The 24,110-nt window shown below is 41.3% G+C and overlaps 1 protein-coding gene across 1 annotated transcript; it reads right to left on the minus strand.

The window, feature by feature from the left end:
• Positions 1-571: 571 nt before the first annotated feature.
• Positions 572-14,800, minus strand: LOC108879782 (heparan sulfate glucosamine 3-O-sulfotransferase 6). The gene is made up of 2 exons (XM_018671173.2): positions 13,644-14,800; positions 572-2,183 (listed from the first exon to the last, which is right to left on the minus strand). Exons 1-2 carry the CDS (start codon positions 14,162-14,164, stop codon positions 1,565-1,567), a joined length of 1,140 nt encoding a protein of 379 aa, XP_018526689.1. The 5' UTR covers positions 14,165-14,800; the 3' UTR covers positions 572-1,564.
• Between the last annotated feature and the right edge of the window lie 9,310 nt (positions 14,801-24,110).

The raw sequence follows: 24,110 nt of genomic DNA on the forward strand, positions 1-24,110 counted from the left end.
GTTCATGATTTGCAGGTTCGGTTCAGTGGCTGTGATGCAATGACTCCATAAGTGAGCTTTCTTTTTAACTATTTAGAACTACTGAGTAAAGAAAAAGCTTTTTAAAAATCATAGCCTGTAATTATTGTTACCTAGTTATGTAATGTTGTGCTACTAAGCCTTGGAATACTGTGGGTAGCTAGTTAGCTGACATGCTACTGGGGATTTCATCCATTTCTTACACTCATGCTCTTGTGTTTTTGGTTTTGAAAAGGGTCATCACCATCCAAACTCTAAAATGTTGCTGACTACAGCATCATGCCATGACTTAACATGTGGAGCAACCCAAAGCTGGCCTGGCCTGGCTCGCTAGTTATGGTTGCTGAGTTATGAGCAGACAAATGCTGCTCAGTGAAGGGGTTTAACGAATGGTGGCCAATCCGTCAACAGATAAAGGGATTATAATATGGATATGGAGTCACCTTTGTTGGCTAAATTGTTCTTCTCTGCAGTTTTCATATGAAGATCTTTGAGTGATGGCGTTACAGTAGACACGAGAAATAAGAAAGGATGAAACATTGTAGAATGAATGTCATGTGAGATAAAAGTTTACTTCACCAAAGAATCAGAGTCATATTGAAAGTTTCATACACACCACTGTGCTTTGCGTACTTTACATATAGAATTAAGAGTGTTTTAAAATAATCACAGATCAAAATAGTAATTTATTGTAAATGACTAACAGCTGATACAGTTGGTGCTGTCCAAGGCAACAGAAACAGTGACATGGGGAAAAATATCTACAAATATCTACAAGTGAAATGTCTGTATGTGTGTTCTCTGATCACTGTTGCACATTTAATATTTATAGATGAGGTATTACTGGTATATTAACTGCAATACACAGGAAAATATCTTGCAACACCAAACTAAGATATGTAGCATCCCAAAGGCCATTTGGAAACAGTAAACGTAATAAAAATATAAATGCAGTTGATTTTAGTAACACTGCTAATAATTAAAAAGAAATAGTGGTTTGTCTTGAAGCATGACATTTTTTCCAATGTCCTGTCAGTGAACATGTAGTCAGTTTCTTGCTTTGTCGTGTAATAAATACATTTCTCTCATTAAAAAAAAATGTAACTGTTGTATTTCAAATCAACAGAAACTATAAATATCAGCTTATTTTATGAACAAAACATAAAGCAAGTCAAACATGACATTCAAAGGCAATATTTTTTGCTTTCCCTTTGGTACCTAGTTTGCTGCTTTCATACAACATTAACATACAAGCAAGAGAATGGTTTAAAGGTTTAATAACTAAGCCTTTAATTATGTATGTAACTTGCATATTGGCAGCACTGCCCATGTCGGCCTCTACTCTACAACAAAATAGTGACAGTTCATGAGTGCTGCATATAACGTTGATTCCACTGAGGCAGAAATGTCCAAAAGGAGTCCCAGTTTGTGGACTATTCCTCTACCCTGTCCCTGAGAATGTTAGCCCTGTATAGCATTAAACAGTCAATCTCTCCAAAGAGTAAGAGACTGCCTTTTATCTGGGCTATGACAGGATCCTCCTCGGTTAGTCCCAGCCGAAGTCTTGACCGCTCATCTGGTAGAAACGGTGGTTGAAGGGCCTGTAGAAGTCTCTAAGTCTCTGTAGAACCTCAGAGGGGATCTGAGGATGAGGTCTACCCTTAGACTTTCCAAGGCAGCGAGGTCTGCTGCTTCCCTCGGGCTTCTTCAAGCAGGGGAAACCTTTGGTCTGGTTAAAGTAGAAGTGTTTGTCTGAGACAACCCTTTTCAGACCCAGGAAGTCCTGAACCCGGCCCATCTCCCCAGCCGGATCAGACACCAACCGCTCACCGCTAACAAACAGAAAATGAGACAAGGGGAAGTGCTGGAGCCAGTTCTCCAGATGTTTGGCGTAGAGGCCGATGCGCACGGCGCTCCACGTGGTGTCAATCAGACCTGTGGAGGAGTTTTTCAAGGCCAGGCTCTGGAAGGATGGAAGGCCTGGGTTCTTGGACAGTGTCTGGGTGTAGTCAGATACAGCCCGTGTCACAGGATCCCTAACCACCACAATGAGCTTAGTTTGGCAGTTCATAGTGCAGACACGGCTAGGAGCCTCCTTTGTGACAAAGTAGCTGGGGGTCTTCTCCATGGTGATCTGACCGTCCAGTGTCCGAGGCATCAGGTTCCTAAATGAAAAGGAGAAACCGGTCAGACTCAGAAGTTAAAACAGTAGAAATTGTTGTATATTCTAAAACATCCAGCTGGAGGTAATCACAGTTTGAAAGCTTGTTGAGAGCTGGTTGTGCTTCCACACAGTAATCTATTTTTTGGCCGCTCGGGGCAGGCGAACAAGCTGTAAACACCGACATATTACCACGACATATAAAGTTCATATGGCTAATGTGTTAGCAGACAGTTCCTACATCTGGAAACAACGCTAATGAGAGCAGAGTGAACCAAAACAACCGTGGGCTGAAAACAAGGAGCTAAAAGACTGGTAAAGATCCTTTCACATCACACAATCATTTGATCAATTGTTGATATAAAAATATTGACTAGTGCAGCTTTAAAAGCAGTGCCAGTTGCTTTATCACTTCTAAGTATATCAAACTTGCGCCAGCAGTAGTTTAAGATGTCACATTAAAGTTAACATCTTTTATCCTCAATCTTCAACCAAAGCAGCACAATCTATAGGCGCACTTGCCAATTTAATCACATACTGCCCTCAGTGAAAATAACATCAAGCGAAAATGTAAACACATTATAGACACTAAACATTAAAGCATCTTAAAGTCAGTGTGATTAAAGCTTCAAGCACTGCCCTGTGTTTATGCACGAGGGCCCCAGGCAGACCCTCTGAGTCTCACTGTAAGGCCTGCACAACAGGACCATCTACTCACTATAGGCCTGATGAGTCAAAACCACAAAGCCTCAAGAACCACTTAACAGCAATTTCTTACAGATTTCCAACCCCCCTTCTTCCTCACCTCCCCTACGGGTTCCTGCAAGGACCCAAACAGACCAAACACACCAAAGTCTGCAGGAAGTGCGACCTGGATGGCAAGCTGCTGAGCTCAGCTAGTGTGTTAAACATATGGCTGCAATGAGGAGTAGAATACGCCAGTGAAAAGACATATGTTGAATTATGCCTTACTATATTGCAGAGATGTATATTAATCCCCAACTAAACCATTAATCACTACTGATTTATCCTCTTATATCGTACATTTAGATTTATCTTTGTTTCTAAGTTTCTTCTCTACTTGACAAACTGTGTGCACCTGTTGTCCTGTAATCTCTAGGAACGTTTTCTCTCATTGCTTTGATTCAACAATATCTCCTCACAGTTCAGGGTCACTGTCCTGCCTGTTACACAGGCTGTTTTTATTTCAGCACTATCTGGCAAACAGACATAATATTCAACAGATCCGGCATTTGCTCATGTGTCTGATCTACATTCGACACTGACATAGTGCGTGAAGCTGGGTTGCGGTGGATCTGGATTTGAGAAACAAATTGTTTTGCATGACAAACGGACGATGACCAATGTTTAAAAGAGCAAATGAATTGTCTGTAGTTCATTTACTCAACACATCTTATACTGTGTTACTGGAAACATAGAGCTTTCATGTGGCTTCCAACTAATGGAGCCTGTGTTCTTTATTTGTTTCAGACTGGAGGTCTGTATAAAGTCCAAATGTCAATGCGAAGAGGCCATTCAGAGATGTAGATGAATGATGGACATCCAAGGGAAATTTATTTCAATTTTGTCAGCTACTCTAGTGAGATTTTCTGTGGTCAAACACTGATTCAATGATTATTAAAAAGACATATTCATAAAGTAACAGTTCATTGGTCCCATTGTGTGCTTGCACGAGCTGGTACAAGAATAACAGCTGGCAGCTTTTAAGATGATAATCAACAGCAAAACCAAGAAATTTATTTCAGTAAATTAAACCAATCAGTTAAAAAAATAAATACGCCCCAGAGACATTGCTGAACATCTTGAGTGCAGTCTGCCAGCAGCATTTTTTCTTTTTTTGAAATTTCAGCTGAAAAGAGGGAGTTATGAAACAGACCTCTCCAATAGTACAAAAAACTACACAAGGCAATGGTTGAAAGTAACATTGGTCAAAAACTAGTTTCACTGACTAAACTGCAGCCTTCCAGTCAATAGAAACTCTTGTTGCGCAGCCAAACAAGCCACAGAACTTTATTCTAAATTCTAGAGGAAATCTTAAAGGACTAATTTGTCATTTTGGGAAGCACACTTGTTTCGTGCCGAGAGTCTGATGAGAAGATTGGCACTACTCTCACAGCTTTAGCTACAGTAAATATGTATCTAGTGCCAGTGGCCAGTTAGCTTAGCTTAGGTAGGGGATACAGCTAGCATGGCTCTGTCCAAAGACAACCTTAGCTGTGTCTCAATTCAACTGCTTCCATACTCGCATTTGCTATTTTGAGTGCATAAGTGCATTCACACTGACAAGTATTGCAACATGCAGTGTGCTGTAAATACCCAGATGATGCAGTCAAAACAGTCAAAAGTTGAGTGTGGAAAGATGGACACTTCTCACCCACAAAGGTTGCCATCTTGGCTGTGTACTCACTATGAAAGTGAGTATACTGTGGACGTAGTGTCTTTGTGCTAAGCTAACAAGTTGCTTGCAATACCTTCATTTTTAGCATACAGGCATAAGAGAGGTATTAATCTTCTCAAATAAGTCTGGAACAAGTTCACACAGAATATTTGATAATGTAAGAGTGTGAAATAAGATGCTTTTACAATCTGTATTAAGGTGTTAATAATTAAAGATGTGCCAAGTCTGCTACAACTGTGAAGAAATGTTCTGTACTTCAGTAATAATAGAAAGGTATTTGTTCTCTCTTAGAGTCCACGAGCATAAGTGTGAAGGAGAAAAAAAGACTTAAAGTTGAAAGTTTCAAGTTTCACCTCTTTACTTAAAGTTAAGCCATTTCAATCCACCCCCATCAAATGATCCCCATAATAAAAGACCATTAATTGATTATTATCTAACTACAAGAGCTACAAATGGCCTATCCCTGGCTGTCTGTCCCCTGTTTATATTTGTCTGATCAATACGTCTGTCTCTATATGACGGATTGTTTGCCGTGTGTGTGTGTGTGTGTGTGTGTGTGCACCCACACATACAGTACACACATACGAGAGGTGTCGATGTTTACTGATGAGGAACTGAGTGCTACTCTCTCTCTCTCTGCCCTCTCCTCTCTCATCCAAAGACTTGGATTTGTCCTTCACTCCTTCACATGAGTGTCACTTCAGTAATTGACCATAAGTTGTCTTTCCATACTCATGAATAGTTAATGAATTGTGGCTTTTGGCTCCACTCTCCTTGGGTCCCTATCTCCCTCAACACAATCTGTCTCATTATCAGAGAATCAATATGAGCCATTTTCTATCATAAATCTGCCCTTAAACGTGGTGTCAGAAGAAACTGTAAACATCAGGGATGATTAATTTCTTGTCAGTTTTCTCATACATGTAAATCTATTCTTATTCGCATGTCTTCCATTAAACTTAAGGAAAATGCATTTTAGTTCTACTGTTGTTCCATCTAAGCATACAAAGAGTAACTCAGGGCAGGAAGATGTTTTCTATTTAGCTCAGTATTGGAAAGCTTTGCTGACTAGCCACATTAGTCTGGAACTCCCTGCTGTTAAAAGGATGTAGTACTTTTCCTCCCTGAAGTGCTACAGCACTGATTACACTACTGATATGTTCTAGGCAGTCTGGATCACAAGATTAAATACTAATGCTGGCAACAAGGATGTGGCCAAGAGACTTCCTGCCCCAGAGATTATGGGTTCTCCCGCTGAAGTGCTGCAGCTACATCGCCTGAAGCGCCCTAACAAAAAGCTTTCTGCACAGAAAATGGAGCTGATTGTAAAGAAAAAAAAAGATTATAAAAATCCAATTATCATGTCGTTTTCTCAAACAAAAACAGATCTAAAATTCGATGGACTATTATAGTCATTTACTGAGGCAATCTGCACTAAATGCTGACTTGCTCAAGGCGACTTCTGCTCTGGCAGGTTTCTGTGCATCCAAACACTTTCTTAGCTGAGACCCAATTAAAGAGGCGGTGGAAAATCAAGGCCGTTAAAATGAGAAGCGAACAACAAACTGAGGGAAAAGATTTCCCAGCAGTGCTGCTATGCTCAGAGTGTGACAGAAGGAGCTTCTGGGTCACGGCCGGCCCATCAGCCTGACAGGATGAGTGTGGGAACCTCGATTTACGCCTCTGTGCCTGGATAAAACATATGCTGCTATTCCCCTCTGACTGGACAACAACAAAAACACCACAGAAGAAACCCCTGTGAGCTCAACAAGCAGCAAATACAGAAGTTAAAAGGAATAGTTTGACATTTTGACAGGAGTTAAATGAGAAGATTGATACCACTCTCTGTGCAGTAATATTAACCAGATAGCTTAGTTTAGCATAAGGGCTGGAAACAGGGAGATAGAGCTAACCTCGCTCTGTCCAAAGGCAACAAAATCCACCTACCAACACAATATAAACTCACAAATTGACACATTATATCTCATCTGTGTAAAAAGTGTAAAAAAAGACAAGTTGCAGTTTTACTACATTTTTAAGAGCAGTAGCATCTTGAATTCTCCACTGGTTACCTGGCAACCTCACAGTGGCAACATGACTTAGTCCCCAATAAAAAAACAAAACATGTTGCTTTTATACTTTGGTTTTAGTAGATTACTCAGTCATGCTAGCTGTTTCCCCGTTTCTAGTCTTTATGCAAAACTAAGCTAACCGGCAGCTGACAGTCGTAAGACAGACATAAGAGAGCAATCAATCTCATCCTAACTCTCTTTAAGAAAGCAAATAAATGCATTTGCTAAAATGTCAAACTGTTGCTTTCGGTGTAACTTGGGTGCACTTCACAAACCCTGAAACTTCGCCATAAGCGCATGTGAACATGCCACTGATGCTGTCAGTGTGATAATAACCAAGACTCTGAACACACAAGAGGAGTCATCATTGTCTGCGGGATAATGACGAATGCCGCCATGCTGTCTGTGTGTTCTTTGTCTAAACAGAAACCTGAGAAAGCAACCAGTGTCATAGACTCCAAATTTGGAATGAAACACAAATTAATACAAATAATGCCAAACATAGCCTGAGGTTGGACTCGAGAAAGAACAACAACATTGTAAACAATATTTCACAACAGCTAGTGACACAGTGTGTGTTAGTGCTTAAGTAATATTCAAACATACTTGATGCAGTATGTTTCATATGCCTGGAGGTGAATTTCCGGTGCTTATGCTGACAACTATCACCTCTCTCCATAGGCAGAGAGAGGAAGTGGACGTTAGATCCCTGTGGGAAACCACATGACGGCATAAAGACTGTTGGCACACACAGATTTGAAATACATTGTTATCAGATTTTTTTTCTCCCTATGAACAAAGATGCAGTAATGGAGCTAGAGAAAGGTTTTCTCAACAGGGGGTTAGTTGAAGTGCTACAGAAACTACAGTGTTTATACTTACATCTTTGGTGGTTTACAGCAGGATACCACTGTAACGAGTATGAATGTGTGTGTGTGTGTGTGTGTGTGTGTGTGTGTGTGGGTAAGAGAGTGGGTGAGTGGGTAGGGGGTGAAATCAAGGACATATGTGTATGTGTGTGTGTGTGGGAGGGGGGTCTTTTCTATAAAGAATTGAAATACCTTTTGTTGGTCAGTGGCTAATTAGTGACTAGCATATGAGCGTCCAGTCATAATTAGGAGTCTTAACAGGATGTCAGTGACTTTGCCAGGGAGTTCGGTAATGGCTTCAACATTTGGCACATGAAAGTAGCAGTGGCACTTGCAAGGGCCGGAAGTGATGATTAGAGATGGGCATTGTTTGAAAATTTTTTCTATTTGTGCCCCTATGAAAACAGTACTTTTATGATACCTCACAATGAGGAACACAAAAATGTTTTTATAAATAAAACTCTTCCTTCTGTTTAATAAAATAAGTACCCCTTTGGTGGACACTGAATATCTCAACACCTACTGGATGCATTGCCATGAAATCTGCTACACACATTCATGCCCTTTAGCTCAAAGCATAGCTGTGCCAAAATACAGCCTCACAGAGCTGCTAGCATACATGTAAACACTTAAAATACTGTGTACAGTTTTCAGAATTATTGTGTAAATATGGACATCAAAATAAGTAAACAAAACATTTAATACCAACTTTCAACACAGGACAGTTTTTGATACTTGATGCTAGATACTCAATGTGTTATACCCTCTCCTTGTGCTGATAGCCTGATGCTAAACAGAACATTACAATCCCAAGTCTTTTGGTAATTTATTTTCGGTTATGAAAATCAGACTCAGACTCAGACTTTTATAGATTTCAATAAATTCAAGCCATACAATTGTTGAGGATGTGTGATAAAACAATTTTTATTTCATTTACCAAGGGGTGATGTCATATATTACACTGTATGTTTGTGTCTGTCTCAACCTCATGTTATTCTTTTTTGGAAATGGCAGCAGCAACTGAGCATGGAGCTAAAACGACACAACTGAAACCTCCCCGAGATTTTACAGGCGCCCCAAAATAGACCACAATGCACCTCAAATTATTATAATTTCCACCATATGGGGTGTGAGTGTGGGCCTTTTCAAACATTTTAACACCACCTAGACCCAACTCCAGCCAAAACCCACCACCATTAAAACATACTACAGCTCAACACTACAGAGACCACTTCCTGGTCTGTTACACCAATCAGCCGTGTTCGGCCTCTATCGCTAATGGCCTCAGGGCTGTACTCAGAATGAGGTGTCGGGAAAATCAGCCTCTCTCTGGAAAGCTTTGCCCCATGTACATTGGAGTCCACTTCAACCACTTAAAATGTCAGAAATCCAGACTAACATGGTAAATATTTGTATCTGGCCTCCTAGAAATCTCTAAAAGAAATAATGGATATGCAAGATGACAATGTTAAGGTTTAGACAAATTCACAGCACAGTCTCACCCGGCCAATACAACAGCACATTATTAAAGTTATCTGCAAATAGTTTCTGGTCAATACACATGCAGATTAAATATTGTCCAATCAATACTCTGTCATGCCTGATCAATGCCTTTAAAGATGTTTTTAATTTTCTTCAAATTGAATGGCTAGCAAACATGGGAATATTTACATACAAACTAATCTTATTGGAAAAACTGGTATCTAATCTGTATCATTTTGTATGATGTATTACAAATTCAGAAAAATATGCATTGATATTTATTTTTAATGTTTTTGTTAGTCCAAAATATGCATGGGGTCAAAGGGCATTTTGGTGTTTGTAAATAAATAAGAAAAATCTGTCAATGTGGACAAGATACAGACATTGTGTTTTTATTTTGGAAGATCATACCCTTTCTGATCAAAGAAAAGTGATCCCATTTGATGTATGTATATTTAAAATGGTAACACAGACCAACATAATTCTCTATTATTCACCTGTTGTTATTACTTCATGGCCTTATTTACATAAATCTATGTCTTTCTAAGGACCAGAGTCATTTTCAACAGTGCTGACATTCTGCTTGCCCTTGTGCTGCTGCCCTTAAAGGATTTGTCCTATATTTTAATAGCTATCTGATTGGCTGCGGCCTTTGGTGTCAAGACAGTAGGTCAACCAATTGACAAGCTTTCAAAATATTGATGAGACTTGGAGTTTTTTCTCAAATAGAAATGCATAAATGATCTTAACATAAATCAGATATATAGGGACCAGTTTCCAGGATGTTATGTTGGCTCTTGGGTCCAAAGCTGCGTGACTGATTTTTGCAAGCACCAAGGGTTTTACAGTAAATAGCCACTGCCTGTTCTGCTACAAGACAACAGAAACAAATGTGTTCATTCTAACGTCATCAAGGAACTGAAGACACACAAAAAAGACTTAATCCATGAATTACTCATTCCAGACCACGTCATGGTTACAATCAGAACCATTGTGCCATGGAAAGCTGAGGTTCTTTTTCTGTTTTCTGTGGTGGCTCTCAAGTCCCATATGAAACCCATCACTCCACGAAGTCCCCTTAAAGCCATAAAACAACACAGAAAATCATTAAATCTTTGCTTCATTTTGAATGCGCTATTTGTGGCTTTTCCATTCCTGTAACGGTCTCATATGCACACATGCAAACGAGGGAACAGGGATGGAGAGACAGACGGGGCGGAAAGGAAAGAGAGAGGAGACTGACTGGATCACTCAGATGAAAGCAATGGAAAACACACACAAATGAAGTCTCACAGAGGACAGTGCTGCTGGAACAACACGTCCGCACTGCCATGTCTGTGAAGTGTCTCCAGTATGCAGATCACTCATCCAATATCTGACAGCAAAGTCTCAGTATATGACAGGGCACGACTCTCACCCATCTGCTATAATCACATACAGTTTGTGCTTATTTCTCTTTCCAAGACATGTGGAATCAGGCAAACTATCAAAACGCACAAATTGCTGTCAGATATGCTAATCTGAAACAATGCCTACTTGATGACCACTATGTTTTTATTACTTTTATTATCAAATTCTGAACCTCTCTGCTATGAAACGATGAAAATGCAGTATTTCTGATTTGGAGACGTGATTTTTCATATTGATTATAGCTGAAATACGTACAACCACGCAAAGGTCATAAGTGTCTGAATCAGAGAGAGTCAATAAAGTAATGAGACAATGTAGATTAAATGGTGCTACACTAAAATTAAATTAACGATCCAGTGAAATATCTATATCCGTTTATAATGTAGAAATATGATCCTGTTGACCTGAGAACTGCAGATGAAGCAGAAAACTTCAACAAGATAAAATGTCAAAGCTCAGAGATGCAGCCTTTTGTGTGTGTTGGTGTGTATGTGGTTTTGATTTACCATGTTCATGGGGTCCTAAGACCAGGAGCGCACTGTACTTGTGGGTTCCAACAGCTTTGTGGGGACCAAAATTCTGGACCCCAAAATTCTGGCCTTTTGAGGGTTAGGATTTGGCATTCAGGTGTGATGGTTAAGGTTAGCGTAAGAGACTAGGGAATGCATTATGTTGGTGACTGGTCCCCACAAAGATAGGTGCACAAGGACGTGTGAGTGTGTATGTGTTTGCCTCCAGATGTGACAGCGAGTTGACCCTCTATTCACTGACAGTCAGGTTAGGAGGACTTGCTTGTTCCACACGGATGAGTTTGCTCTGTCACCAACACACAAACACACACATCACACACCAACACACACTGTTACACTGATGCACTGCTGCTCTCTATGACTTCCAGTGGCTTCTCTGTGGGTCACTGCAGATGACAGCAAACAGATTTCCCCCAACTTCTGAGATTCTGTGACAACAGGGGAATCATCTTTCAGTGATTTCACTCAGGATCGAGTCGCTGCCATGTCTATTGTTGTGTTAATCCTGCCAAGTCTTCTCCACCCTGGCTTTCAACCAAATTCACTTCAATGAAAAACCTCAGTATTTAAAAGCACCTAAACTCTGATATGATTGCTGGATCAAAGACATTACAGGTAATTTCACTAAACCCCAAACCCTGCAGCCATATCCACCTTGTGTGACATTTGTTATTTGTCAACTTCATATAAATGCCACTGAAAAAGAATTACAAGTCCTGGGACATTAATGGCTTTTTACTCTATTTGTAGCTACAGATAAATTTGACACCACAGCAGAGTTTAATGTTGCACAAAGAGCTTTTTTCTTCAGTTTTGCTTTGGAAGATAAGTGTATGATTATATCTGACACAATCAATTCATTGATCAAACTATATAAACAGAGAATTAACTGAGGAAAACTAACAAGTAATGCTACTGCTACTGATCACTGATCGATTTTGCCAAACATTTGTTCGTTTCAGCTTCTTAAATCTAATGATTAGTTAGTTTACTTTGTCATACATGAGTTTACTATCACAGTAAATTATGTAGTAAACAAGATAGTAAACTCAGTTTCTCATCAAGCAGTTGAATGTGTCACCTTGGGCTCAAATTTAATGGGCATTTTATGAAATAAACAAACATATTAATCAATTAACTGAGAAAATAACCAATAGACTGGTCAGTAATGAAACTAATCAGCCCTTTTTATGACTGATGTAACTTTAACAGGCTATGTCAGTTCTGCTGCTGTGTTACAGCACTAACAACAGCATAAAAGCTTTACAGGACCAGTCAGGCTAATTAAAACACACAGAAACACACATAAAACATGCCCTGGAAACAGCAGGTCTGCCACAGGTATTTCCATACAAAGATGTCCTCTACACTAAAGGAATAATAAGGAGAAGAGAAACAAGAGGGGGGAAAAGAAGAACAAGAAAAAGTTGTGAGAGGGTTGAATAATAGTAGACAGAAGGATGTGGGAAGAGGGATGGGTTACAAGTGTGTTGTCGGGAGACACAGGAGAGAACTGAACAGGAGGGGTGTTAGATAAGTGCCAACATGCATGCGTAAGTGGTGCAAGTGTGTTTGTGTATGTGTGCGCACAGACAGCAAACAAGAGAGGAAGCTTAGCAACATGCTAAAATTATCAATGGTGAAAGTGTTTCCATGTGTCCTTGTGTTTTCAGTTAAAACACAGCTAAGGGGGTTAAGAAAAAAAAGCCATGAGAAGATTAAATTACACCTTAGTGTTTCAAGCGCAATCTTGCTATCAGTGGTTTTCATCCTGTCAAACATCATTCTCGCCGTCTGGCACCTTTAATGCCAAACTCACAGGTCCAGAATAGTAACTCTTGACACTGCTGATGAGTTTTATGCTCAGCTGGGACCTTCTCCGGGAGCTCATAGGACATCTGGAGATGATCAGGATCAGCTTCATTCAGACCTAAATCCTTCTTTAGGGCCTTAACTACACACAAATGATAGCTCTGGTCAGCCCGGTCACCCCAAAATCAGCTGCTGTCAGGGCGACAGTAGCTGATTAACGTTTCATCCGCCTCCACATATAGAACTGTAGAACTGTGACATGCAAACAACTCATTACAATTAACTAACTGTATCAATTAGGGTCACTTCCCCTCCATTCGTAAAACACATTACACTAATCACTGTGATGTTTGTGTGTCTGACTTCCTCTACAGAACTATTAAGGACAAGGTGGGAATGTTAATGTGATGTTGAGGTGTATAGATGACTGTCAAGATGATGAACTGCTCCTGGGGGACATCGCCTGCCTTTTGATCTACAGTGAAGCAAACACAAGGAGAATATTGGCTAAAGCTGATCTAAATACATCAGCCAATCGGTGTATGGTTGCCCTGTCTATTGACAGGAGGCATCAGCACTTGTGCACAGGTGGACGGATGTCAGCTGGGACATCACTGCTGCTCATCTGACCCTTCATCCTGCCACCATACATCATCATGTAATGCCTGAAATGCCATCAATTAGAAAGATTTCAAACTGTTCAAATTCCTGTAGGGACTCAAGCCTGTACCATTCAATGCCAGATAAAGCTCATATTAAGCTCATATTAAGATTCTATATGGCTATAACATTACTAAAATATTCTTATTCATAAGAGGTGTGAAAAGGTGTAACCTGTGCATCCACTTGTTTTTGTCTGAGTTCCCCTACCTGTACCACTCCAGCCCTTTATCGTAAAACCTGTCGAAGAAGTGAGGCTCCGCGCCGACCGCTCTCACGTCCGGGTGGATGCGGAGAAACTCCAGCAGCGCTCGGGTTCCCCCTTTCTTCACGCCGATTATAATCGCCTGCGGAAACCTTTTGGTCCCGAAGGTGTTGGACACGGGGATGCCGTTGCTCTCCTCCGCGCCGTCCGATAAGTGCTGCTGAGGCAGCTGTCCCACCCGCTCTGCGTCCGCGGAGGCTGTGCGGTTCCGTTGAGACGGCGCGTCGGGGAAGAGACGCGGCGACGGCGGCGGTCGCAGGTCGTCCAGTACGCGGCGACGATCGTCCAAAATGTCATAGTCGCTGTCTAAAGCTTGCTGACTGTACAAAGTTCTCGGAGCCGAATCGCAGAATCCGGTGAGGCAGTAGAAGAAGTAGGTGAAGATCAGGACCATGGTAAAAAACACCGAGACTTTGGACAGCACCTTTCCAAAGTTGACCCTGACTCTGCATCCACTACATCCCATGAGTTGATCTCCTGCTCGATGCCAAAGGGCCAAAACGGTGACAGCATACTTCTTCTTCTTCTCCCTACATGGGATCGGAGTTGATGCTGTTCAAAAATTTATGTCGCAGAACCTGTTGCGTAAAAGTGAGGCATCACATGGAGAGCTCCTCTCAGCAGCGGACTGTCTTAGTGGATTTGTCAAAAATAATCTTCATAGTCTCTGTCTGATTTCTTTTTTATCAGAGAGACTGGTCAAAATGAATCCTTCTCAGTCGAGGAAGTTTTGTCATTTAACACGGCTCGTTTAGTTGCAGTCAGATGAGACTTACAGTCTGCTGCATCTGTGCGCTCTGGTGTATACTGATCTCTCATTCAAGGTTTCTCCTCTGCCTCTCCTACGCCCTTTTTTTAGTCTCCACCCTTCCTTCCATCAAGCTATAGCATAAACATGGGTAAACAGACTCGGGTATTAACCTACCTTCATTCCCACTGGGAAAAACTTCTTTTTATCTCTAATTTAATTATGAATCATCATATGTAACCACTTGATGCATGTCAAAACCCCGGTTAGAAAACTCTTTCTGCTTTTCTTTGACTTTCAAGAGATTTACACAATTTTCACTTTCACACGATTATTACACAATTACTTTTGTTACAGAATGTGCAACACATGCAACAGAAATTGTCTTTTTTGTGGAACTTTGTGACATGAACAAAAAACTCTAGAGCACTTTGTTATGAGCTACAGGAACGTCAGTGTTTTACAAATGTAAACTGACTCCACAGGAAAATCCTCCTTGCCCCTTTGAACCCATATGATAGATGTCTCAGTCAGCCCTGTGAATAAGAGAAGCCCCGAGGATGTCTATCCAAAACCTCTTGTACTCTCTCTGCACCCTGAGACTCAACAGTGAACCAACACATATAGCCAACATAGTGACAAGTCTCCCGACACAAGCCTCCAAAACAATGGGCCTGGAGCGAGGAGGGGGGCCCCACGCAACTGCTCCATCTCCATCCCATAAATACAGTATCTGAGGCTGAGCGTGTCACCTTTTGGGGCCGTACAGGAAGGATCAGCACTGAGATGTTCCCCTGACTCTGTGAAGCTGGAGCAAGTATTAAGTTTCCTCTGGCAGCAAGATTGGATTCAGACTTTGAACCTGACTAACACACCAAGGGCGGCCGTCTGAATGGATGAAGGGAGAGGGAGGAGAAGTAAAGGGAGGTGAGAGGTGTGCACTCACTCACACACTTGCACATGCCTGGGGCACAGTATGTTTCAGACAGAGATAATAAATTAATTTGGCAAACTCACCATGTTGGCTAATTGAGAATTTTATACTTTATCTTTATTCAGGTCTCTTCCTCAATATCCCCAGAGAAAACAGAGAGAAAAAAGAAGTTGGAAATTTCTTACTAGCTAACTTAGCTTAGCACAAAGACCGGGAACAGAGGGACACAGCTAGCCTGGTGCTGTTTGAAGTCAACAAAAACTGCCTGCAAACAATTCTAAAGCTTAGTTATGAACATTTTACATCTCTTTTCTTTAGTCTACAGGTATATACACAGAAGTGTCAAAATGACAAATCGCTGTTTTGCACGCAGCTATGAACTGGAGTATTCCTTGTTGGTGACCAGTTGCCAGGCTAAGAAATAGTAATTTATTAGCTTTTTTGTAGAGTTAGATTAGAAGATTGCCAACACTCTCACACATGTCCATTAGGCAAGGCTATAGCAGCAGGTTAGCTTAGCTTAGCACAAAAACTGGAAACAGGTAGCCTGGCTCTGTCTCAAAGTAACTAATCTCACATAACCCACTGTTGAAAGACAATTTGTCATTTACAGTTGTGTTATTGTACATATTAAACAAACAAGACTGAACATGTTAATAACTGAGCTGTGGAGGTGCTGGTTCACAGATTTTGTTACCTTGGCACAAGGCCATGCTAGCTGCTTTCCCCTGTTGAAGCTTGGTCTTTGTGCTATGCTAAGTTAGCTGACTATAGCTTCATATTAAGTGTACATGAGAGTGGAATCAATCTTTTCATCTAACTTTCGACATGAAAATGAATGCGTATGTCCCGTCAAAATTTTCTTTCAAAGAATATGACATTTGAAAGTTCAGTATTTCAAAGCCTGGAGATTATAATTTCCACCTCCTGAGATACAAAAGCAGTTTGAAAAAAAAAAAAAAGAAACAGTGCTCAAACAAAGGCCTCTGTGGATACTGACATGACCCAGGCAAATATAGAATAATGATATGTTTTGAAGCACAAACAGCCATTGTAAATCCATCCAAAAAGAGGCCAGCCTGGCACTGAGGAATTCACAGCTTTGGAAATGACTGTCTGCTGGCGACTAACGGCAGATTCAGTCAGAGTGAGGTCAGGATCCAGGCTTTGCTTTCATCAGACATTTTATTTGCTTTTCCCTCATGCTAATTGCTCTAGTTGGAGTTATTCTGACAGGTTTGGACCTAGAAATATAAACACTGAGATTAAAGAAACAAACAGGCGGCGTAGAGGAAACAAATACGACATGCAAGTTGTGAACTGTGTCTTTATGTATAGGATTGAGGTTGGATAATATGTCTTTCTGTTGATGTGTTTGTGTGTGCATACATCTCTCTGTGTACAATTACTGTTTGATGTGTAGACATTTATGCATGCACGCATGCAGTCCAAACTACATATCTGACTGTCGTGCCTGCAGGTGTGTACTGCTGCTGCATCCCTGTGTGCACCACTGATAGAGATTTCCATAGCCAGAGGCCTGCCGATGGCGTGTACATGTGTCAGCCATTACAGCAAATTACAAATCCTCCCGAGCAAAAGCAAAATGTTCCACTCTCATTTTGTAATTTCCAGTGTAAGGAAGAAGCTGTCGGCCATTTGCGATAGCCGCAAGATACCCGTCAGGATCCTTAAAGCCATCATAACAGATCTTTGAAACCACAGCCCAGGAGATGCTCATTTAGCGGCGCAGAGGCATGGCAGTAGTTTCCTACAAATGGAACCTGATGCTTTTTTATGTCTGGAATGAATATCAATGAGATATTTACCAATAATGAACTCCAGAATGAGTGAATGCATAGGAGTATTCTTCTACTGTTTTGTATTATACACAGCTTTTGTGGACTCTAAACAAATTCATTTTTCATCCAGTTTCCTTTGCAGTGATGTGGTTATTAGATTAAAGCGAGGTTATCCCAAAACAATTCAGTTTCATGCTCATATTGTGGCGTCTGAAGTGCCGCTCCTTTGAAGAAATAAAAGACGTCACACACACTCTCTGCAACATGTTAGATGCTCAATCGTCGAGCCCTCAGGTAGCGAGGATCACTGAATACAAAAGCCGACAACAAAGCGACGGCGAGGCCCCACCCTGCTCCTGGAGCCTTCCCAACTTTCATCTGTGAGAATAAGCAAAGTTGGTGAAAATGATGGCTGGAAGAGGAGATGGAGGAGGGAACAAAATCACTCTGATCTCTCCATCCATCCCCTCATTCTCCACGTCTTCCTCCTCTCCTCCCCCACCCCCCACATCCCTCGTGTCCAACCACCTTCACACAGGTGCATCGATCTTTTCTCCGCCTCAGGCAGAAGTTTCAGACTCTTAGACTTTGCCCCTGCAGCTTTATAGAGACATCGCCAAAAAGATGAATGTGCTTAAGATCTGAGAGAATGTTTCCAGCTTATGCAACACTCTCAACAGCCTTGAAAGCATTAAACAGTGTTAGACCCACATAATGCCTCGAGTTCAACATGGGAGTAATTTATATCTGAGGAAGAGTTCGCTAGGATTCGTTCCAGCTTCATGAGGGTTAGATTTGGGGAGCACCCAAAGCCAGGAGGTTCAATTACATAAAATGATATAGATGTTTGGAGATATAAGCCCACGGATATTTTTCACATAAACAAAAATGCATGCAAGCTGCCCTCGGCCGCTGTATCTTTCATCTTGGCAATAAAAACTAAAATACCTTTCCAGGAAGCAAGTCCATACAGGAGCCTCATGTTTTTTCAAACTGTTATTTACCTTCTTTGGGTGCTGTACTGTAGGAGAAGAATCAGGCAAGCGGGAATCTAAAGAGTGAGAGAGGGAATTAAACTGAATGACAATCATGTCATCACACAAGCCACAGACCATTTGGGAAATGCCTTCTTTTCTAATCCACAGCTCTGCGGTGAAAAGTGGGATCTGGCGGTTGGCTCCTAAATGATACTGGGTGTGTTGGAAAGGGTGGAGGCGCAGGGAGAGCAGGGCGTGAGGGGAACCGTGCGTGCCTGTGTGCTTTGTGTCTGCGTGACAGAAGAAGAGGAGTGTGAGTGAGAGAGAGATGGAGCGAGAAAGAGGTTAAAAAAGAGACAACTGTGATTAGCTCAGTATACAGTTTCATGCCTCCCAGCTCACTTTGGGGGATTCCACTCAAGACGTGTGGCTGCAAATCTGACAGAGCTTCGAAGGTTAATACATTTTTGAACTGCAGCATGTGTCTGAGTGCATGTATTAAGTGCGCAGGAGACTTCAACACCATAAGGGTCTTGCACATGCATCTATGTGCCTGTGGAGGTCTACTGTTCCACTCTGCGTGCACATTGTGGTAACCAATCCCAAACTGTTACTTACTGAAATGTTTGTGGGCTGCTCTGTGTGGCTTTCCCTCATTGAAAGGCCTCGTCGTTTTAAATGTTGATTGCCATGACGTCAGGCCCAGACCGCAGTCTTGCCTTTTATGTGTCACTGTCACCATCTATTTCCGCCCAGTGTGTGAAAAACAACTTTTCTTTCCATCTTTGCAATTCACCGACACGGACGGTTGGGTCGAACACTGCGCTACTGTTAGTGGGCCAGAACCGCCACCCAAATGGATGTGCTCGTTATTTTTCACACTCATTCAGTTTCTTCAAAACAAGTAGGAGTAAGGAGTAAATACGCGTGTGAATGAGCAACCGGGCGAATGTCTGATTGTTTTACCAGTGGCCATGTGTTCATTTATGTAGACGAGTCAAACCTGGACAGTTTCTGTAAAATAAAAATAAAAACAAAAACAGTCATCAGATGGGTGTTAACAGGCTGTAATTACTGGTATAAAACCAAAGCAGTTTGTCTGTCCGCTCTCTGGAGTTTCCCATGTTTTTCGAATTCCAACCTGTCACATTGACTGTGAGAAAAGAGAGCTGTCATCCTCAGAAAAAAAAAAAGTCCATTGCCTCACTGTTGAGTCAGGTCTGCTAAAATAGTATCACCTGTCCTGTGAGATCCTGCAGGCCAGAGGGAGTGTGTTTGTGTGTGTGTGTGTGTGTGTGTGTGTGTGTGTGTGAGAAAACTGTTTCATGCAGCAGAAACAGGAGACAGGACTTCTTCTACCCCGTGGGGGCAGTCTGCATTTCACAGGAATGTGAAATCATGTGCGTCTCAAACAAGCAAACCATCAGCTAAGGGGTTGACGGTTGTTTTGGCCAAAGGGGACAGGAGTGTACCAAATATGTGACCTATCGGGGAAAAAACTGGCCTGTTAAGAGATAAACAAGGTGTAAAAATGGGATAATTCACTTGAGAGACTGACATGTTGGTCAGTTTGAATTATTTGAATTATAAGCTGCAAAATGTTCAGATTGCTTGGACGCAAACATAAGCATTATGTGCTTTGTGTCAGCTTTAAAAACTTTTAACCAGAAAATTTTAACCAGACACAGTAAGAAGAACTGGCTGGGATGGATGTTAAGTTAAAGTAATAGATTGACACCAACAATTATACTTACTTACTTTCTTTCCAAATGAGATGAAAAGACTGATACCACTCTACCACTATGCAGCTATGTAGCCAGCTAGCTTAGCTTAAGTCAAAGACAAAGCCAAAGAGGGGGAAATGGTTAGCTTTGGTTTGTAAAAAGTAAAAACAAATAACAAATTGCGATTTTACAGTGGGCTATGTGCCTAGCTAGTTCTTTGTTGTGAAGCTGAAAGGTCAGGTGAGCTGTTCTTCCCTGTTTCCAGTCATGCTAAGCTAAGCTAACCGGCTGTAGCCTAGTATTTACTGTGCAGATATGAGACTGGTATCGAAGTTCTCATCTAACTCTCAGAAAGAAAGCAAATTTCCTGAAATGTCAAATTATTTCTTTACCTAATGGTGGATTTGGATCAATACTTCCTTTTACAAATCAAAAGCTGATAGTCATATTTGGTATCTGTGAGCTTCATTCCTGTGGGAATGTATTTTGAGTCTTCTTTAAAAAAAAAAAAAAAAAAAAAAAAAAACCTTACCGACACACACACACACACACACACACACACACACTCTCACACACAAATCTTTCTCTCCTTCCTGTAAGCTCTCATCTGGTCTCACTTTAGGTTTTGAGGTCTATGTTTTTGGGGACACAACAGAGCTGCTGGTCCAAATGACAGCAGGAAGGCTTTTCTGCGGACTTCCCCAAAATACATTTAAAATTAATTTGGATTCTGTCTTGACCAAGCAATCACTCACTTCTCTGCGAGAACTTCTATGGAGGAAAAGACAAAGTTCACTCTGTCTCTTCACTGTGTCTTTAGTATTGGCGTAACACTGTGTTCTCCACACAAATCCGGGACTGACAAGCCAATAGGGAGAGGCTGAGGGATCAAGAGAAACAATTACTGCAGAGTGACTGACAGGTGAGATTAGAATGTGTTTGCTCTTCTGGCACAAAAGTAAAAGAATGAAGTGCAAATGCGGAGAATAAAAGTTTGTGTGGGCCAAATGTTGATGCTAAAGAAATATTAATCATGTTTTCAAGGATTATTTTTTGATGAGTGATAACTCACGAAAGATTGTTGGCTTTAATGTTGCATAGTTTAGGGAGTTACTGTAAAAAGGTAAAATCAGTCTGTGTGTGTGCATGTGTGTTATGCACAATAGGTGCTGAGGGGCATAAAGCTGTGTAAGTGTGTGGAATTCCCCTCATTCAGGCAAGAAGGGGGCTCCAGATGTGATGACACAAACAAACACACGTTAAAAGCTTTATTTAAATCTGGTAATTATTATTCTTCAGAGTAAAATATAATATCACAGATGCTAAATGCACTTTAAAGAAATTGTTTGCCATTTTGGGAAATATGCTTATTCACTTTGCGGTGGAGAGGAGTCAGCAGCCGGTTAGCTTAGCTCAGCTCAATATAAATACTGGAAACAGAGGGAAACAGTTATGCATCTGTCCAAAGGTAACAAAATCCACCTACCTGCACCTCTGAAGATCATTAATCAAAATGTTAAAGCTCATTTAATCTCTAGAAAAGCATAACTGACCACAAAGAAATGCAAGAGGTAAAACAACTACAAGGGAATACAAAATGACCACAAAGAGATATGATGTGACTACAAAGAACCACAAAATGACCACAAAAAAGGGCAAAAGATTCACAGCAACTACAAAGATACACAAAATGACTAAAAAGACACACACAACAACTACAAAGAGACACAAAGCGGTCACCAAGAGATGCAAACAACTAAAAAGAGATGCACAACAGCCACAAAGAGACAGAGCAAGTACAAAGAGATGCAAAGCGACCACAAACGACCACAAAACGACTGAAAGAAGATATTAAAAGTATAGTGAGGAGCAAAGACTACAGCTGTGTTGCTTGTAGCCATTTTGCACCTCTTTCAGTCTTGCTGTCTTGCACTTATGTAGGAGGAGTGGGGGCCTGTTGTCTGATGATCTGTCCATGCTTGTAATTAATGGACAGACATGAGAGTGATATTGATCCATTATTCTGCCAGGAAGCAAATAAGCATATTTCCCAAAATGCCAAACTATTGCTTTAACACAAACAACAAAAACGACACACACACATATGCATGCACACAAACACTACATACACTACACAACACTCATAGACTCACTAAAAGTAGACATGGAGGCCTGAGCTGGCAGATCATCTGACCCAACAGGCATGTCTTCTTTCTTGTTGATGTCTAGTAAAAGAATCAAATGTCATTGTCTGCTCTGTTGCCTTATCCACAGAGTAAGACTAAAGTCAAAACACCTCTCTAACTGTCTCATAATTCTGAGTGATGCAGATTATAGGTTCCTGATTGGGTTATAATCATTGAGGAGAATAAAGAGCTCAGGCACCTCTGAATGTTTTCTGCACAGGAGTTAACAATCAGCATAACCAAAGGAGCAATTTTGACTATTAAGACCACCCATCTGGGGCATGTGGGGGGTTACAGGGTTCACAAAAGTTCTTATACAGACCATATTTATACATGTTGCAAACACACAGATACACAGAAAAGTGCAGGATCATATAAGGATAATAGTATGCACAAACATGCTTGAATTTCTCCTCTCTTTGATGCACACATGAAGTATACAGCCTTATTCTCTCAAACATACACATATCTGGATCTCATATGAAGCATACTGGGATTACTTACCAAGATGACAGAGGATGAGCAGCCACAAATTGCAGGGAGCTGGGGTTAGCTGGGTGGGTGGGTGGGTGGGTGGTTGGGTGTAGTTTGGGCAGGGGGAGGGAGAGAGACAGTCTGTGGCATCGTACCCAAGGAAAGACTGAGGTAATTACTTTCTTCTCCGCTGCAATGTTCAGCCCCTGTCTGCGCAACAACGTCTTTGGCGTGCCATAAACCTTTCCAGACGTCAAAAGGCCTCTGACATTTCTGGACACGCGCTGACACAAATACGGCATTTTCCACAGTCCATCACCGACCCTGACTATCTGTGAACCGAGGCTCCTTTTAAATCATTCAGCTGAAATCCAAAGCCGTGCTGATATTTCCATACTCTGAAGATGATAAATGTCTCCTTGGCCTCTGGCACGCTTTTATCTGAGGCCCCATTTGATCATTCCTACCAGCCCCCTGACTCTGAAACTCAAACAGCAAACATAAAGTAGAAAAGACTAGTTGTTTGACACGATGTGCACAGCTTGTCCACAGTTTCTTTCTGGATTACTGCTCCCACCTTTGAGGCCTTTCAAACCCCCCTGCGGTTGCCGATCAAGGCAGATTTTAAAAAGTTGACATGTGGGCACACAGTCAGCCAGTCTTATTCTCCTTTTTTAAACCTTCCCTCTTATCCCACGGCCAATCCAGCATCTCCAAAAACAAGGACCCTTCTCCCTGATCTCTGTGAACACCAATGCCACTCATCTCAAGTATTCCTTTGAAGCTTTCAGACCAACCTGTGCTGCTGTCTTCGGGTCCTATCTCCCTGAAGCAGATTAGAGCTCAGATAGCGAGTGGTGTTTGCAAATACATATATGTTCAAAACCCCTTCTGTTATTGAAGCTGGTGGAGCTCAAAAACAGGAATGTGATCCTGTGATAAAGATGACAATAAAGCGGTAGAAGCCATTGAAATTGCACATATTGTTTATTTTCTCACTGGGAACCCTCATACTTCTGATTTTACAAGGCGTTTTTGGCCTCGCCACACAAGTTTGCATCCTGCAAAACGATCTCTCACATGTTTAAACTGTTGACATTTTGTTGAAATGAAGATAAATTTGAGGTTTCCCATTGTTTCTCCCTTAACGTAACTGTAGTTTTATTACCCCTTGTTCCACATTCGCAGTGTTTATAACCAATATGCCCTGTCAAGATACGCATTTCACATACCCAGGCCACATAAAATCTGTTTATACACTCAGTAAACTACACATCATTCCACGTCGTGGTTCACTGCCGGGCCCGTTGGAGAGGATGGGCAAGAATATTCTCATTTTGTTTTTTCCGTAGGCTCCATCTCTTTCAAACACATGCTGTCCTGGACAGACTCACAACAATGCCCAACCTGGACGGCCTTCAGTTTCCAGAACTTTCCTTTGATCCAGGGCAGAAATCACATTCCAGAGTCATGTATAAAAGCTTTGTTTATCCTTTCATTCATTACTCAGAGGGAGACAGATGTTTGGCCGACATATGTATGTCTGAAACATGTGGAGGGCAGCCCC

This window comes from Lates calcarifer, linkage group LG11, assembly GCF_001640805.2.
Source record: "Lates calcarifer isolate ASB-BC8 linkage group LG11, TLL_Latcal_v3, whole genome shotgun sequence".
Taxonomy (NCBI): domain Eukaryota; kingdom Metazoa; phylum Chordata; class Actinopteri; family Centropomidae; genus Lates; species Lates calcarifer.

Bases quoted from the DNA above. Each gene is read 5' to 3' on its own strand.
- LOC108879782 (XM_018671173.2), bottom strand. From the start codon at position 14,164: ATGGGATGTAGTGGATGCAGAGTCAGGGTCAACTTTGGAAAGGTGCTG. The intron at 2,184-13,643 runs GTAGGGGAACTC...CTTTTCATTTAG, and splicing joins AAAGGGCTGGAGTGGTACAG to GAACCTGATGCCTCGGACAC.